This window comes from Bombus affinis, chromosome 6 (genome assembly GCF_024516045.1).
Source record: "Bombus affinis isolate iyBomAffi1 chromosome 6, iyBomAffi1.2, whole genome shotgun sequence".
NCBI classification, from domain to species: Eukaryota; Metazoa; Arthropoda; class Insecta; order Hymenoptera; family Apidae; genus Bombus; species Bombus affinis.
The window spans coordinates 5,041,038-5,057,049 of NC_066349.1; the positions used below are offsets into that span (position 1 = coordinate 5,041,038).

At 36.5% G+C, this 16,012-nt stretch overlaps 1 protein-coding gene across 6 annotated transcripts in view; it reads left to right on the forward strand.

Annotated features, from left to right (window-relative positions):
• Positions 1-16,012, forward strand: part of LOC126917584 (teneurin-m) — a 652,557-nt gene that overhangs the window by 183,567 nt on the left and 452,978 nt on the right. For all 6 annotated transcript variants that reach the window (XM_050724604.1, XM_050724608.1, XM_050724607.1 and 3 more), the window contains exon 2: positions 15,231-15,315. In XM_050724604.1, the coding sequence (XP_050580561.1) occupies positions 15,300-15,315 (16 nt within the window). In that variant the 5' untranslated portion in view covers positions 15,231-15,299. The remainder of the gene's footprint in view (positions 1-15,230; positions 15,316-16,012) is intronic.

Sequence of the window (16,012 nt, forward strand, 5' to 3'; positions counted from 1 at the left end):
AGTTGGAGCTCCCCTGGTAACGGGACACGCCGCGGCCGTCACGAGTACCGATTGGTTCTGATCGCTACGCAATTCGGCCTTCAGCTATTGATCCTTGCCGGCCATGCCTCCAACGTTTGTCCACAGAGGTGGACGCGCGACTTACGTTGTTTGCCGATGCACTATGCCATAGGTCTAGCTTGATCATCGTTGTAGGGTGGTGCGTGACTGCGTTTGAGATTTGTTTGCACAGCTTCATAGATTCTGGAATTATTGTGCAATGCTTTGAGTGATGATGATTCATGGGTTGTGTCACAGAAAAAATTTTATTATTTTCATTCATAAGCAAGGAATTTTGATTCCATGCAAATGACTACTTGAGAGAAGTTCGTAGAAGAGGAGTTAATAAGAAAAGCTGTTTATAAAACATATCAAAGACATATAAAGAATCTTCATACTTTAAAAATAATTCATGGTTTATTATAATGTGTATTCGAGTATTTGTGACTATTCAAATTTCTCCAATCTTCATAAAACTATAGAATGTAAATGAAATTCAAGATATATCGTTAGCCTTTAGTAAGTTAGTTAATAGAAATAAGCTTTCTTAATCCTGCAAATACAAAACCGTTCTCCAAGGCTAAACTGAAAACTAAATTTTACTGCAATGAATTTCCCGTGAAATCTCCATTTTATTCAGTTCCAAGCACCAACATCTAATATCGTTCGACAATGTCGTCGGAGACGAAAGGCAGCCGGCTGCAGCTGGAATTCTTCATCCTTTGATTGTTGAACCTTTAGCCGGGGTGGCGCGCGTCGGCCCGCTTTGTATTAACGCAGCAAAATTTGCGGACCTGACCATTCGCCCGTCGCTCCCAACGTATTAATTAGAAGCTCGCCCTTAAAGCACCTGCACGGTCTAGCCTTAAAGTACCGCACCGCGGTCTGGCGAATTCACTGCTCGGATTTCACGTAGCCAGACTGGAGTTTAGTACACCGTGGGGGTAATTATTCAAGCGGCATCTCCCGTGGCAAGGGAGAGAGAGTCACGCGAAAGTGGGGGTGCCAGAAGTGGGAACCCATTACAGGGAAGAAGAGAACCAGAGAGAAGCAGAGAAAGACAGAAGGAAAGAGAGAGAGAGAGAGAGACAGACAGAGAGTTTCTCAGAGCGTCATCCATCACTCCGTAACGTACGCATGTACGAAGCGAGTGGCCTGAAATAATTGAGCAAGCGCGCAGAAATCGCCTCCGCCAAGCTCAGTAACAAGGATTTTCAGGATATTTGTGCAGCCGCCCCGTAAATAATAAATGACGTCGTTGAGATGCAACTTTTCGCCGATTCGTTTTCCAGCAACTTGTATGCTCGCGGGATCCAAGCCTAGATGCTTACGTTTGGCGGTTTCTGAGGGAAAATCGCACCGTGAAATTTGGTATTCTTGAATGAGAGAGATTGGAGAGAGGAACTGGATTTTGTGGTTGACAGTTTGAAACGTTTGAGAAACGTAACTTGGCGATGATTAATTTCCTACTTGGAAGTGAGGATTTTTTTAGATATATTCGTTGGGAGGTATTTCTCTTTCACATGATATTTAAACATAATAGGTTAGGTGTTAATGGTTGTTTGGCGAAACTATTTTTGGTAAGGCGAGCCGAGGAATAATTTCTGAGTAGAAGGAAGTAATCTACCGAACCCTTCCAATTTAACAAGGTAACTTGATATTACCCGATCTCGACCTAACCTATACTGCACGCCTGAACGAGATTGCGAAAGTTTTCATGGAAAGTAACGTCTATGCATAAATCGTTTGGCCGTGACTTTGCACGGTTTCCTATGTGCTCCTTTCTTTGTTACGGAACGAGTGAAATGAAAACATACGAGTAAGATATGCGAAGAATAAAATCCTTCTTTAATGATGTTTTACCTTTACAGAAAAATAATTTCAAAATTTCCCTCAAATGCTTTTACAGTTCCAATAAATTATTTCATTTCATTTTCTATAAAAATTTATAAATTTGTGTGAAAATGCCACGTTGTAATCCTACGAGAGAAACGATATATATATATAAAGCTTTCTGAAAAAAACACTTTTTACATTTACAACAGTTACAATTTTAAATTTCACTAGAAATTTTGTCTAACAGATATTTAATAGCCCTAGATTCGTTTTTCAGAGATATCACTAATTAGTATAATTACGCGGTAAACTATAAAATCATTGGTGAAAATACTTGAAAATATTACAAGAAAACAGTTTCAGTTGACGAGAACGTACATAAAACGATTGTTCCTCTAAATCAACACATAATATCTGTGGACGGAAAACTCATTTAATCTGAGATGAGTTTATGTCCCATCAAGGTGATCTAAAACCTTTTCCACAGTACTCTACTTGCGCCAAGGGCTATAATATATTAAATATACCGCGACCTTTCAACAACGAAGCACAGCACTCTGTCACCGCGCTCCGCAACGATCGTCGATATATTTCGCGAAGATTATTCTCGTTGTGGATACTTTTTCCTCCTGCGTTGAGTCGTTGATGCTTCCAACTTCCAAAAATACTCCAGTTTAACTTTCGATGAAAAGGTAAAGTGAAATAGACTGAAAAAGGGAATTATATTTTACGTTTCTCAGCTAGATTTCACCCTCCCTTTTTCGCTAATTCACTCATTCCCTGCCATTGTCTCTTTTCTCCTTTCACATTGTGTCTCTTTTATGCACTCTCTAATTCTATCTCATTCTTTACCCCTTTCTCCACCAAGCAACCCTTTCTTCCGTCTCTCTGTTGCACCAAGTCATTCACTGCACCTCATTTACCTTTCCTTTCTTGCATTATATGGGGTGTTCCAGGATTTATTTCGAGACGAATCTTTCTTTTAACGAACTCCATATTAAAATACCAAATTTGTATAATAAAATGTCGAACTTATACAGAAATGTTATAATATTCTCATTAGAGATCGATAAATTCACATTTACTATTAAACCTACTCGCGATTAGCACAATATACGACGCTCTTCTGGAACTTTAGTAATTTTAGGTACTGCAATAAACGAATAAAAAAGCAATGAGTAAAAAGCAAAGACGAAGATCGATTTACGATCGATTTAAATACAGAAAAAGAGGATTAAGAAAACGGGTGACGTATTTTTAGGTCTGTGCTTCGAATAATTATAATAATTTTAATATTTTTCCAGTAGAATATAAGGACAAATTTTGTATGTTAAAACATGGGACACCCTGTATATTTCAGTCGACCGTTGGCAATACGAATACTTCCTTTTATCCAGGCGCCGGGTGCACACCTTGGTCCCGTCGAAACGCCGATTTCCAGGAGCACGGAGACGCGACTGCTCGTCAGGCGGAATACTAATTCGGGATCGCAGATTTACAGGTTCTTAATTTCGTAGGCAGCTTTATAAATTGGAACGGCGTGGCGCGTTGCCGTGCTGAACGTAATGCAACGACTTCCCCTCGTCTCTTCTTTGTTCAGCCAGGCCTGTTCCTTCCCTCGTTTCACATCTTGTCCCGCATAGTCAAGAATACTAATGACACGGCAGTAGACTAATAAAAATTGTAGCGACGATTCGTGAGCGAGGCACAGCCGGCCCGCGTCAACTATTTGTCTTTTTCCCTCGCTTGCAATTTCATATCTCTAGTTCCTACCGATGTAATTGAAATCTTTCTGCCTTTTGTTTCTTTGTAATTTCTTGGTTTCTTTAGGTTCTAATATGTTCTTATTTGAAATTCCTTCTCATTGGCTAAATGTTTTATTGCTTGAAAAAAGGATTGTCTTAAGCTCTTTTCTTCTTCTACATTGGTTGTTTGCATAATTCGTTTTATCTTCTTTTCAATCGTCTACGTCTCTTGGTTTGTTTTTCATCCCTTTCGAATAAATAACGCGCGATAAACGTGTTTCCTACTAAATCTCAATATTTTCAGGGCTTCGTTTCCTTTCTTAATATTGCATTTCCTGGCAATGCTTTTCACCTTTGTTTAAGATGCTCATTATTTTTCCGTATCTTACTGACAATCTTCATTAAACTCTGGTATTTTCGGAATCCTCTTCTCATGACTTCTATAATTCTTCCCTTATGTCAATTCGTTCTTCGCTGTTCGCTATTGGACGGATGAGATTAGGGGGTCAGCGAAGCGATGAATGAACACGACGATGAAATTGATTAGATTTCATTCGTCGTTTAATCAAACGGCGCTTTTAAGTGCCATTAAATCCACGATGGAAATTACCACGCCGCGAGCTCATGGTTTAACCTTGTTACAAGTCCCTCGTTACGATCCGTGATGCGACCCTTCTTATGCATGATGGTATATTTGTCGATGGTTTGCGTCCGTTTTCTCGTAGATTTCCGATTGAATGTCTTACACGAGGTTATTTGCTTTTTGCTGAAAATAAAAGGTCAAGCGAATTGTCAATATTGATTTCTTAATTATCGGGAAACTGAAAATTCCTTTATGCAAAGTATGCTTGTGGAAATATTAATCGAGCAGCTTCCTAAAAATAGAATTGTAAATCTATCATATATCAAATATGTAGCATGATTTAAATTAATTTTCTTCTAGATACGGAAATAACAAATGCCGAACGCAGTTCTTATTTATAATTATCAAATTTATAATTATCAAATAATTATCAATTTTAAAAAATAATTATCAATATAATTATCAAACGTAATTGATATTAAAAAATTAAAAACTCGGAACCTTTTTATGGGTCTTCTCTCCAGAAAATTTCTCTATAAAATTCGATTGAAATTTTCTATCACTGCGAATATAATTGCGTTGATAATTACCGTTTAACATTATTATTATTACATGTTACAAACAATATTTCATTAAATATCCTAGAAGCTAATGAAAGTAATCTCGGCAATTAGGTTGGGAATCTCAATCAACAATAATCTGCGCCATCAGTGAAAAGCTCAACCATCAAGCTTTTAATTCTTCTGAAAAGAATGCTTTAAAGATAATTCTTATAAAAATATATAAACTGCTTAAAATCCTGATTCCGTGGCATTAAATTTTAATTTGATGGACGGAGAGAGAGAGATGATAATTCGCACACATTATTCCCAGTATAGATAATATCAATTAGAAAGGACGATAATTGAACGTTAGCTTAACGAACTGCAAATATTACAGTGCGTCAAATAAGGATTTACCGTCCATTTTGCTTTTACTACAAACGCTATACATTGGCAACGTGCAACGCGATTCCCTAATTAATCGTAATTATTAATCGCACGCTGTTGGCATTACAAACTACGCCATTTATTGACTTCAATGTCGAATCGATTGATCCAATAATGTACCCCTGTCGGATACGTGTCCTGCCGATAGTTAATTGAACGATAATTCCAATTTGATCAAATGACTGGACATTAATTTCACCGGTTTGCTACATTTCGTTTGTTAAGAACACGTACGGCGATTCATAGTTAACGTTGCTTACGTCTGCAACGAATGTACATAAGTACATATTTGGTTGTTTGGAAAATTCATATCGAAATATAAGAAGCAATGAAAGGTAACATTTTATTGGATTATATAATATAATACAATTTTGTGATTTCTTCTTTGAAAAATTTCCCATCTTTTCACGATCTTGTCTATTTCAGAAGCTTATGTTGATTGCTAAAAACGCTACGAAATTTCTGAACACTCCGATATTAATTGATTTCGACGAAGGAGACTGTTCCGCGACTTAAATTTAATTTTGATTTCTTTTTCTTAACTTTTAGAAGCTTTATCGATGAAGAAAGGTTTCTGAAGCTTTTTGTCTTCGTTTTATTTCCCGTCTTATATCGAGACTTTCTGCTTGTAAATAACATTGATAAGAGTGGATAGAAATAGAACAGAAAATATAACTCTAATTGAACTTGTGTTTTATTAAAATAATTTTATAATAGTTAAAATATTTTTAGAAAAAGTCTACCTAGGTTTCGTTTTCTTCATTATATTCCTAAAAATATGAATTTTCATAAATATTCGCAGACTAATTATCGATTACGAAAATGTAAAAATTTATACAAATTATGAGAAAATTGTGATAGTAACTTATTAGTTATAATGAAATAATAAATATTCCAACCCTATTCAAAGTATACGTTTACTACAGTAGAAGAACATATGCAGTATGTAATATGAAACAAATTTATACTCCAACCTTGATATCTAACGTATTCAAGCAAATGCTATAAGCGATTCATAATCAGCCGTATCCTATTACCTCGTACCGGTGCGTATAGTTTGCCACTGTCAACTCCCATTAAACCCAACAATTCAATAATCTTGAAGACTCTGTATTAACGAAGACCTCTGTATTAACTCTAAACGTACTTGTTCAACAACAACTTTATTCCATTATTCCAAATTTAGAAGAAATAATTGTCAATTTTAGAATTGGCGAAGTTTTAAAATGGTGCTGTCACAATTTCTTCACTTATAAATCTGTTTGAAATAATTCAGAGAAATTGCATTGAAAATAACTGAGGATACATTTTTAACCAACTTCGTCTGTGCCACAAAATTTCTATTTTGAATTCTAGAAATTTCCAAAAAATATATATATATATAGATTTCACATATATAATATTTAACATCCTTTCCTACAATTTCTATGGTGCCCAATAAAGGGAACCTTATGGTGCAAGTTAAAATTATATTATATTGTATAGAATTATATATTTTTATTTTATATTATATTTATATTTATATTATAATTTTATAATATATATATATTATATATATAATTCCACATAATGCTATAATTCTAATCTACACCACAATATTCCCTTTGTCGAGTATCACAGAAATTGTAGGAAAGGGTGTTAAAGTTTATACTACCTGCCACACAATTGTACTATTCCTCGCAGTAGACGTGAGCGAGAATAAAGACGTTATACCTCGAAATGATTGAATATGCGTCGCAGTGAATTAGTGGCGGCGTTGAATTAAATATAAGACGCTTCAGGGGTCGGATCTTGGACGGTAGTCGCTATTAATGTCACCAACCCTAACCATGGGTCATGGATATCGCGTGGCTGGGGTGCATTCTTAATCAGTTGCGCCTTTCGGTACAGCTGTACGCCCCTAACGCTATGAGATAATAAAACTGCATCCGCGGCAAGCCCCAATAATTTCCGAAAATCTATCTCGACTGAGTTAAGTTCGACCCTAAGTCCATCACAACGGTACAAATGTAATCTGCCGGAATAATTCTTTCTTATTCAGAAGCAAATGCGAGTAAGTAGATACGTGTTCGAATTGAATTATTATAGAGCGGAAATTGTGAAGAATGAATGCACGTTATCGGAAGTCAGCTGATTTAAATAGTTTAATATGTATCAGGCCATGAATGCTTCCGTAAAAATTCATGCATACGATTCATGCTGGTAATGAGGATACGGTGCACTGATTATCGAATGCCTGAAATTGATAATTTATTCATATTCTCTATGGAAGGTTATGTTGTAAATGGATTATGGATTTTTCTGAGTTTATGGATAATTTGAAGATGAAATATACATGGAAGCATATAATATACAAAAATGTATATAGTATCTAAGGTATAGTACCTACTTGCGATAATATTCGCTTGATAATAGCTTTTAATTGCATTCATTAAAATATGAATTTGTATTGAATTCTCACATACGAAGCAAAGAATCAAAGAAACTATAAGCATCGAATTCGAAAATTAAACGGAGGTCTTCGTGACAAGTCCGATTCGTTAATAGCTAAATAAACTCATTTGAAATTACAATCGGATGTATTGTTGGTATGTAATAGAAGTGATGCTGTTGAAACCTTGCTGCAATCCGAATTTCTGAAGATTGTATAAGTAGAATTATATTTAGTATGGAAATAGATTCAGACAAAGCCATTTTGCTATTGTAGTGCATAGAAGTGTAAACCATTGGGATAAGAGATTTGATTTTCAACAAGATATGTTTCTGGATAGTTTCTACGATTCATTTCGTGTTTCTAACGCAGAATTCCATAAATTTCTGTATATAATTATATTCCTATGTATAATTTCTGCAATATCTACAATTTAATTATGTGATTTTCTATGTATGATCTACGTATATATCAAATAATTCAATTTAATTATTATTGTATTTATATCATTAATACACTTCACCTTGTATTCCATACGATCGAATTATTTATAAATAAAGCACATCTTCGTTTCGAAATTGAAGCCTTATAGTGTTAAATATTTATTACACTCGAATGGATATATTATACAATACACTATGTGATACATAACAAACCCACAAAAGATACTTCATATAATACAAAATAACACAAAATAGATATAAATCTATATAATAGCATAAAACATATATAGAATTACATTTGAACGGATAATTTTTACAATTAAACAATGTCGCATATATTTCGGGATTACGAGAATTGGATATCCGATTTCTTTTTTTTTTCCCTCTTTCTCTGTCTCTATCCCACTGTTCGTAAGGCCATTTTAATTTACGATGGAATACTATTATTTCGCTGGTATTCCACGGATCCTCGGAGCCGCTTCTTGAGAATTTTTCATCCGTTCGACTCTCGAACGGTCGGGGCTCTCTCCGTTTCCTCAATATCTCTTTCCATTAGGATCGCTAATCGTTTTATCATCTCAAGATTAATGGGATCAACGGGGCGCTTTTAATTTCTGTCGTCAAGAACCCACCGCTTACGTCAGCTCCTTCGTCGGCCGAGGGAAATGAAATTCTCGTTTCATATTCCAGATTAGAGATCCTTTTTCTTCCGAATGCGCGGAAGAACGCTTATCTCGCTAAACGAAATATATATTGGAATATACGCGAGACGTACCTTTCTGAATGCTAGATAACTCCTATTTCTATGATTATAATGTAATGGAGATATCATTTCCAGAACATTGATTAATTGAACGTTTCCGTTTAGTGGAACATTAATCTGATGAATAGAAAGATGTATCGTGTCCCTCTTTTCAAATGTGATTAATTAAATTGAAGTTAGAGTTAACTAACTGAATTTTTTAATAATTTTAGGACAATTCATTCCTTTCTGAATTATTAAGGCTACTGAACTAAATACGGTATATAATTGCTTTTTTAAAAGAAAGTATTCGAATGAAAGATTTAAATAATTTGAAGAAATGGATGAAGTTTAGATATAAAAGAGACAGAACTCGACTGGTTTGGAACACATTGCGCATTATATAGAGACAGGCAAAGAGGTAAATCTCAATTCTCTCGTTATTCTGTTAAAATACACAAACTCTATCTATCACGCCCTTTTTCTCCACAATCAATCTCCTAATCAAGAAACAACTCTCAACAGATTAATTAATTTCCCATTCCAGCCGCGAGATCGTCTATGAATCTCCTTCAACGCCACTCTCTGACTCATCACGACACGCTCGACATAAAATGTAACTATGGTACACCCTGGCGAATCGCACGCAATGCGTATACATATTCGCGGTGCTCGCAAAGGGTTTCCGCAGTCGCACGCACACTATTGCGTATTTATGACGTTCACTCTTCGTACAATCTCATGGCTACTCAGGTTAATTACACATTACGATATTGCTGCAACATCGACATAACTAAAAAAAATCACGATTTTAGAAAGAATGACAGAAAATCTTGATTCGTTACAATTTTACAAGAATATCATATTAAGATGAAAAAATTGGTATGATAAGATGAAAATCTTGTACAAAAATGTTATAATATTCTCATCTAGTTCGACGAATTCGCCTTTGAAGCCTAAGTCTATTCTGAATTCTTTTGATGACAAATTTACTTCGCGATCGAGACTTGTTTATTTATTTATTATTACGTCGTCACTGTTAAAGAAATTTCAACAGGAGCAACATTTATTCTTCCATTTACAAAATCATAATTTGAAACGATACATTATTAACGATAGAAAAATGAAAAGGAGTTAGTATTACCGCTATAGCAGTATCACGATAGCATAAGATATGACATTATTTTTTAAACATTAATAAACTTCATGCTTCTATTCTAATTGAAACAATTAAGATACGTCGTCGTTAAAGTAAATCAATAGGAGCAACCGTAAAAATGAAATGGGAACATAAGTGTTTGACAAACGACACATTTTGCAACAAAGAATATAAATTGTTATATACGTTATTAAAAATTGTTCGTTGAGCTCAGAGAAATGAAATATACTGTATCTTAGTGTGAAACTAGCTTCGTCTAATAACGTGATCGCGCTGACAATGACTCACAACTGCACATGGCTATGGGCGCCAATGGCTAATAAAACGACAGAAGATGAAACACAGAAGGAATTGCCAAAATGAAATTATAAATTACAAGCAGAGGACTGTCTAAAATACGATCGCGTCACGACATCAAATTTTACGAGGCATCCGTGGTTGGGGTTGAAGAGTTTCGGATAGGGAGGCTCGAACCTTTAAACCCTCTCCCCCGTTTCTTTCGCTCATGAGAAAGTCTCCGCCTGTGCTCTCGTCTTTTCGCGCGTTCTCCTCTTTTTGCCGTAGGATACGACGCGTTTTCGGACTTGGACGAAAAGTTCCTGCGAAACTTTCGACACTCTTTGCGTTTCTACGGAAGACACGCGGCCCGTGAAAGGAAACGTACGTCCCTTTGACGAACGATCGGCGATGGCCGTGTAATTTTCGAAAAAGTTTCGTGCCGGGAGTTCGACGAAAGTTTTCGGGGGCTTCCGATGAAATGGCGCGATGTAATTGGAAAGTTAATTAGTTCTTTCAGGATACGGGTTCGGCGCTAAGTGTTCGATCGTGGTGATTCTGAATCTGATTGACATGTTGCGATTATGTATAGATTTTTACACTTCTAGATTTTCTTCTGAATTTCTATACTCTATATTCTATACATTTTGATTTCTATATCTCTAGATGTTCCTCAACAATTTTTTTATTTTTTATCAAATACTTCACAAAATTATTCTATTCTTTAAATATTTTTAAGCCAAGATTTATGCAAAGATTTTTGCGAGTAAAGAAAGGTTAGGACAAAATAATGTATATGCTGTCCTAAACAAATACGGTGGAACCTATTACGTAGCCTGAAGGTTCAGTAACATTACCCAGACGATAGTTTTATGTCGAAAAACTTCATAATAGGAACTTTGCTCTCGAGACACCCTTAAACTCACGGATATCGCTAGATTCTATAGAGAACGCGTTAGACCGCCTAATATTCGTCTGTAAATTTTCTGGGCAATTCAGCGACACCTATGCGCCATTCGGATGCGCATATCGATATATCGCTTAATTTTAACGACGCTGCGAGGGTATATAATGTAAACTCAATACCTTGGAGCATGCATGTTGGTAAGCGCCATACGATCCGATCCTGGATACTGGCATCAAATCCCCGACATGGCCATTATACGCTCATTTCAGGTTAATACTTGGCCGATGTCGGTGCATTGACCTAACGACCGACACCGTCGGACATTAAAGTTGAGCACCGCTGAGCTCCATCGCGCGGGCCGCATTGTCTGCCCTTATTTGCGGAGTTGCCGAGCAAATTATCCTGAGGATTTTGCCGGGGATATTGACAATGTCGAGCATCCGTGGAAAGCGAGAAGAAATGTTTGCGAACCGCGAGATAATGTTCCACGATTCCAACCATTTTACCAGCCAGTACTCGCGAAAATTGTTCGAATTTTCCTCGTATTTCGTCGTCAATCGGCGACTAATATGGCATTGTCTCGAATATCGTTCGTTACAGGTTCCAAGTAAAAATAGAATGTCTGCAAAAAGTATTTTCATACTGTTGTATTTATTATAGCGTATATTTAACGTAGAACATGATTAAGAAATGATTCGTCGGAGAATAAAGGTACGTGCAAACATCATTTCTAACCATCGTATATAAAGGATTAATACTGGTTATAAAAAGATGATGGGACGCTTAGAATGAATTAGGTTAAATCGTATGAAATCGATCTATATTATTTTGTTAGTAAGCTTACACCGTGCAAAGATTAAATTCACTTTTTCCTGTACAAGGATTGTCTTTTGGCAAGAATATTAATTTCATTATAAAACTATAATACTATTAATACCTCGAACTGTTATACGCGTAAACTGCAAAGTATTATAAAATGTAAATTCGAGACTCGGAGGGTATTAGGAAAAGAGGATTAAAATTTTTACCATTATTTCACGGAAGAATACTTAACATCGTGAACCAGTTTTATTAAAGTATGTTTAAGATCATAAAATACGTATGTATGTATATATATATTTGACGAAGTCAAAAGTCGAAGTAAACGTAACTTAACACGATAAACCAATTCGAGGAAAGGCTATAATTATGAAATATGTATATTTCTGGGAAAGAATTAAGATTATAACAATATTTAAAGATTAAAATCCAAGAGTTCCAACTAACTCGCATAGTAAACGCGATTACAGTAACCGTTGAACTACACGTGGCGAATGGACGAAGAGGGCTGACTACTGGCGGAAATAGGTGGTCAATCGGGACACGTGGGAAAAGGAAAACGATAATCTAACGAGGACACGCGACAATTGGATCACAGGTTGCCTTTTCAGCTTTCACCTTTTTTTCGCCCTTGTTGGCGTCCATAAAGGGGCGATTCAAGGAGCAACTCGCATCGTCGAAAGGGTTCAAAAAGCGAGATTCCCGGCCGATTCTTCTTTTCTCTCTTCAATTTTCTTTAGAACGCTTACGCACATACGAACCTACACACACGCGCGTTGCCTCTGCCTGGATCTAAGATAGTCTTGATTCTTAAAATTCCCGATGCAAGTCTCTGCCGCGGGCGATATTGGAAAACCTATCGATGCCTTCTCATCTACTCGTTGGCATTCAATAGAAACCGGACGGAATATTCGGACGCAATTTCTTTATGATAATTCAATTTTTCCCTCGATCCCGTCGTGGCCATCCTGGCTTTCGCGATTCCAAGAGCTGGCCAACGCGCAGCCTACATACCTGACGTACCGACCTTCTCCAACCTTTTATCCTGCAAATGGCCGGACCTTATTCGTCCATATTGCCGCGAACAGCCTTCTGACTAAAGAATCCTACTGGCTCTTTCGTGAATTCATTTTGAATACCCAAGCCAGCTCGAGAACCGGCGGCCTTCTCCCCCATGCTGCATGAAAATTGATCGATTCGTGCCTCAGGGCGTAAGAAAATTTATTGTATAACGTAGCCCGCTCTTCGATGTCGAACTACCTAGCTTTAGGTAAAGGTTGGATCGGTCGTGGAACGGCTGAACGAGATCGTTGGTGACCTATGGAACTGCAAAAGTCAGATTGGTGAAGTTCTCACGAGGATCAATTGTATTCGAGTTTCTAAAATGATAATCGAGGGTAGTTCAAGTAATTTCCTTTTGTTAATATATTCTTAGTCCATTGATGTTGGTAAATAGTCGATAGCCCGTGTGATTACATATATTAAATATATATACTTAAAAATTTTAAGCAATAACGACATATGTTGATTGTTATCTATTTTTGATCTTGACGTTGAATTAATTGCGCTTGTAAATTACAATTGGCCATTGATTACTTACATACATTTCATTTTTTGTGAATGGTGAAATTGTCTTGTTAAAAACTGATATACTTCCTAAATCTCGAAAATCGATTTTCTTAAAACACCTACTTATCTGAACAATTTTCTTGCTTGTATTTTGTCAGTGTCGTGATTTCATCCAAGATATTCCGTGTATACTTAATCCATTTCGTATCAATTTATCTGGCACATATCGTATCACATCTGTAAGTGTTCTTCCCTATCTTCATTTTTCCGCATGCCGAAGTTTCCCATTATACCCTGCTGCCTTGGAGGGGCAGACGTTATCCGATTATTTCGTTCAACATTTACCGCCGCGACACAAATGCATTCTTCGGTTACCGCCCGCTCCGATTGTATTCTCTTAAGTGGTATTTGCTAAGATAACTTCGTCCACTTTCTCCTAATTCTCCTCCAATAGTTACTTTCCTTTGGCGAACAATTCTGATGAAGATGGACGTCGTACGAATGCTTATCAATCAAACATTCCATTAAATGAATGTAATTACTGATTACGTATACCATAAAATAAGTAAATTAAATAAATTAATTAAATATATATATTTAACGTACTTAAAAAATATTCAATATATTTTAATGCTAAAACTACCACGCCAGTCATTTTGACTGGTTTTGGTAGAGATAGCTTCGTACTAATTATCGGTAGTTCTAGTGTTAAAGAAACGTGCTATTGATGTTTCATTGTATTTACTCGTATCAGATGACATTTGATATTCATCAATCTGATAATAGGTAATACAAATACTTTATTTAGTTTTTGGCAAGAATTCAACTTAACATCGTTTTATCGACAGATAACGATATATATCGATAACACAGTTTAGCTTTATTTAGCTTTAGCAGTATCTTTAATACCTTACAGCGTTATCGATCAGCTGTTACTCGAGTTACGTTCCCTACTCGTCTTCTCCTCGTCCATCTTGCTCTCCTTTGGCCGTCAATGCCGATTGGAAAATCGAAGTACCCACGAGGGTGGTTACGCAGACCCGTTAAACCCCCTTAGTGGTGGCAATATACGAGAAGGACTTATTGGCTAACTAAGCCAATATCACCGCAAACGATGTGTCCATCTGGCAAGCTAATTAGCAACTTATGAAACGAATCGCGACGTATTAGCCCACTTTATTTGTTTCACGCTCCTGCAAGTGTTCCTGTACTATGACGATAAAGTGCTTACTGGTTTTTATTGGTTACTGGTTTTTTAAACGACTTTAACTTGTTTAGATATTCGTGAGAATGTAGGGTCAAAATTATTACACCTACGGATGTGTATCAACGAGCCTGACTTTCAGTTAGAATACTTAAAGACGCCGTAAAAAGCACAAGACTTAAAAAATCGAGATTCGATGAATTAAAATAGTCGGAGAGCGAAATAGACGACTAACAAGAGAAAATACTTCAATAATTGAAAATATTTTAATTTTTAGAAATTGAAGTGATATTTAGAAAGAACTTTTTTTATTTGCAAAAAAAAACACACACAGAATCTAAATTTAAATGCACAGAATCTTTTCGTACAATCAAACAATTATGTCTAATCGAGATCGCTGAATAATAAATTTTAAAATAACAAAGTAGCTATACTCATTTGATCCTAAAAAATTCACAATAATTAACACGAAAATGGAATTGTTGCAGGTGCTAGCGTGTATCTGTTCGATCGCGACTCCGGCCAGGAGTAACCATCGAGGTACATGAAAGAAGGACATGAACTACTCTCAAGGTAAGCTGTGTCCGATCTCAATTCCAGAATCGCAATTCAACCAGTATACAATTTCCATTCAATCTTGCGGAACGCGACGTTGGTACATATGTATATAGACACGTACACAAATATACGGAAACTATAGACGGTATATATGTATGTGTGCGCGCGGAAAATTCGCCGAAGGTTTGTCGCCGTCCGATCTCGAGCTTCGCTCGAAGCCAACACGAGCGGTCTGAAACAGTTCGGAAATTCACTCAACTAATCAAATACCGCTAAAACCGCTAAACAAGTTAGGTTAGCAATCTACGTGCTCCGAATGGCAACTCCGAACTGCTCTGCGGCTGCGAAGCGCGAAAACGCTCGCGACTGCTTCCGCAATCCGCACGCCAGCTCCGACCTACCCTCCTCCACCTACGGAATCCCTTAACGAGGGGAAACGACTCGACGCAGACGTGTCCGATTCCTTCTGGCCGCAGATACAATTCACTATCAGCTCAAAGAAATTATTTCTTCTTCGACTTCCTCCAGTCCGACGTCTGCGTTTCTCTTAATCGACGTTTGTTGGAAAGACCGAAGTTTTTGTTTTATTGGGTTTATTATCGGGTGTTTAATCCTTTTGTCAGTAGCTCTCATAACGTGGTATATATGAAAAATTCCACAGCTTTCTCCATGAATACGTACGTTATATATATTTATAGATATATACCGACAA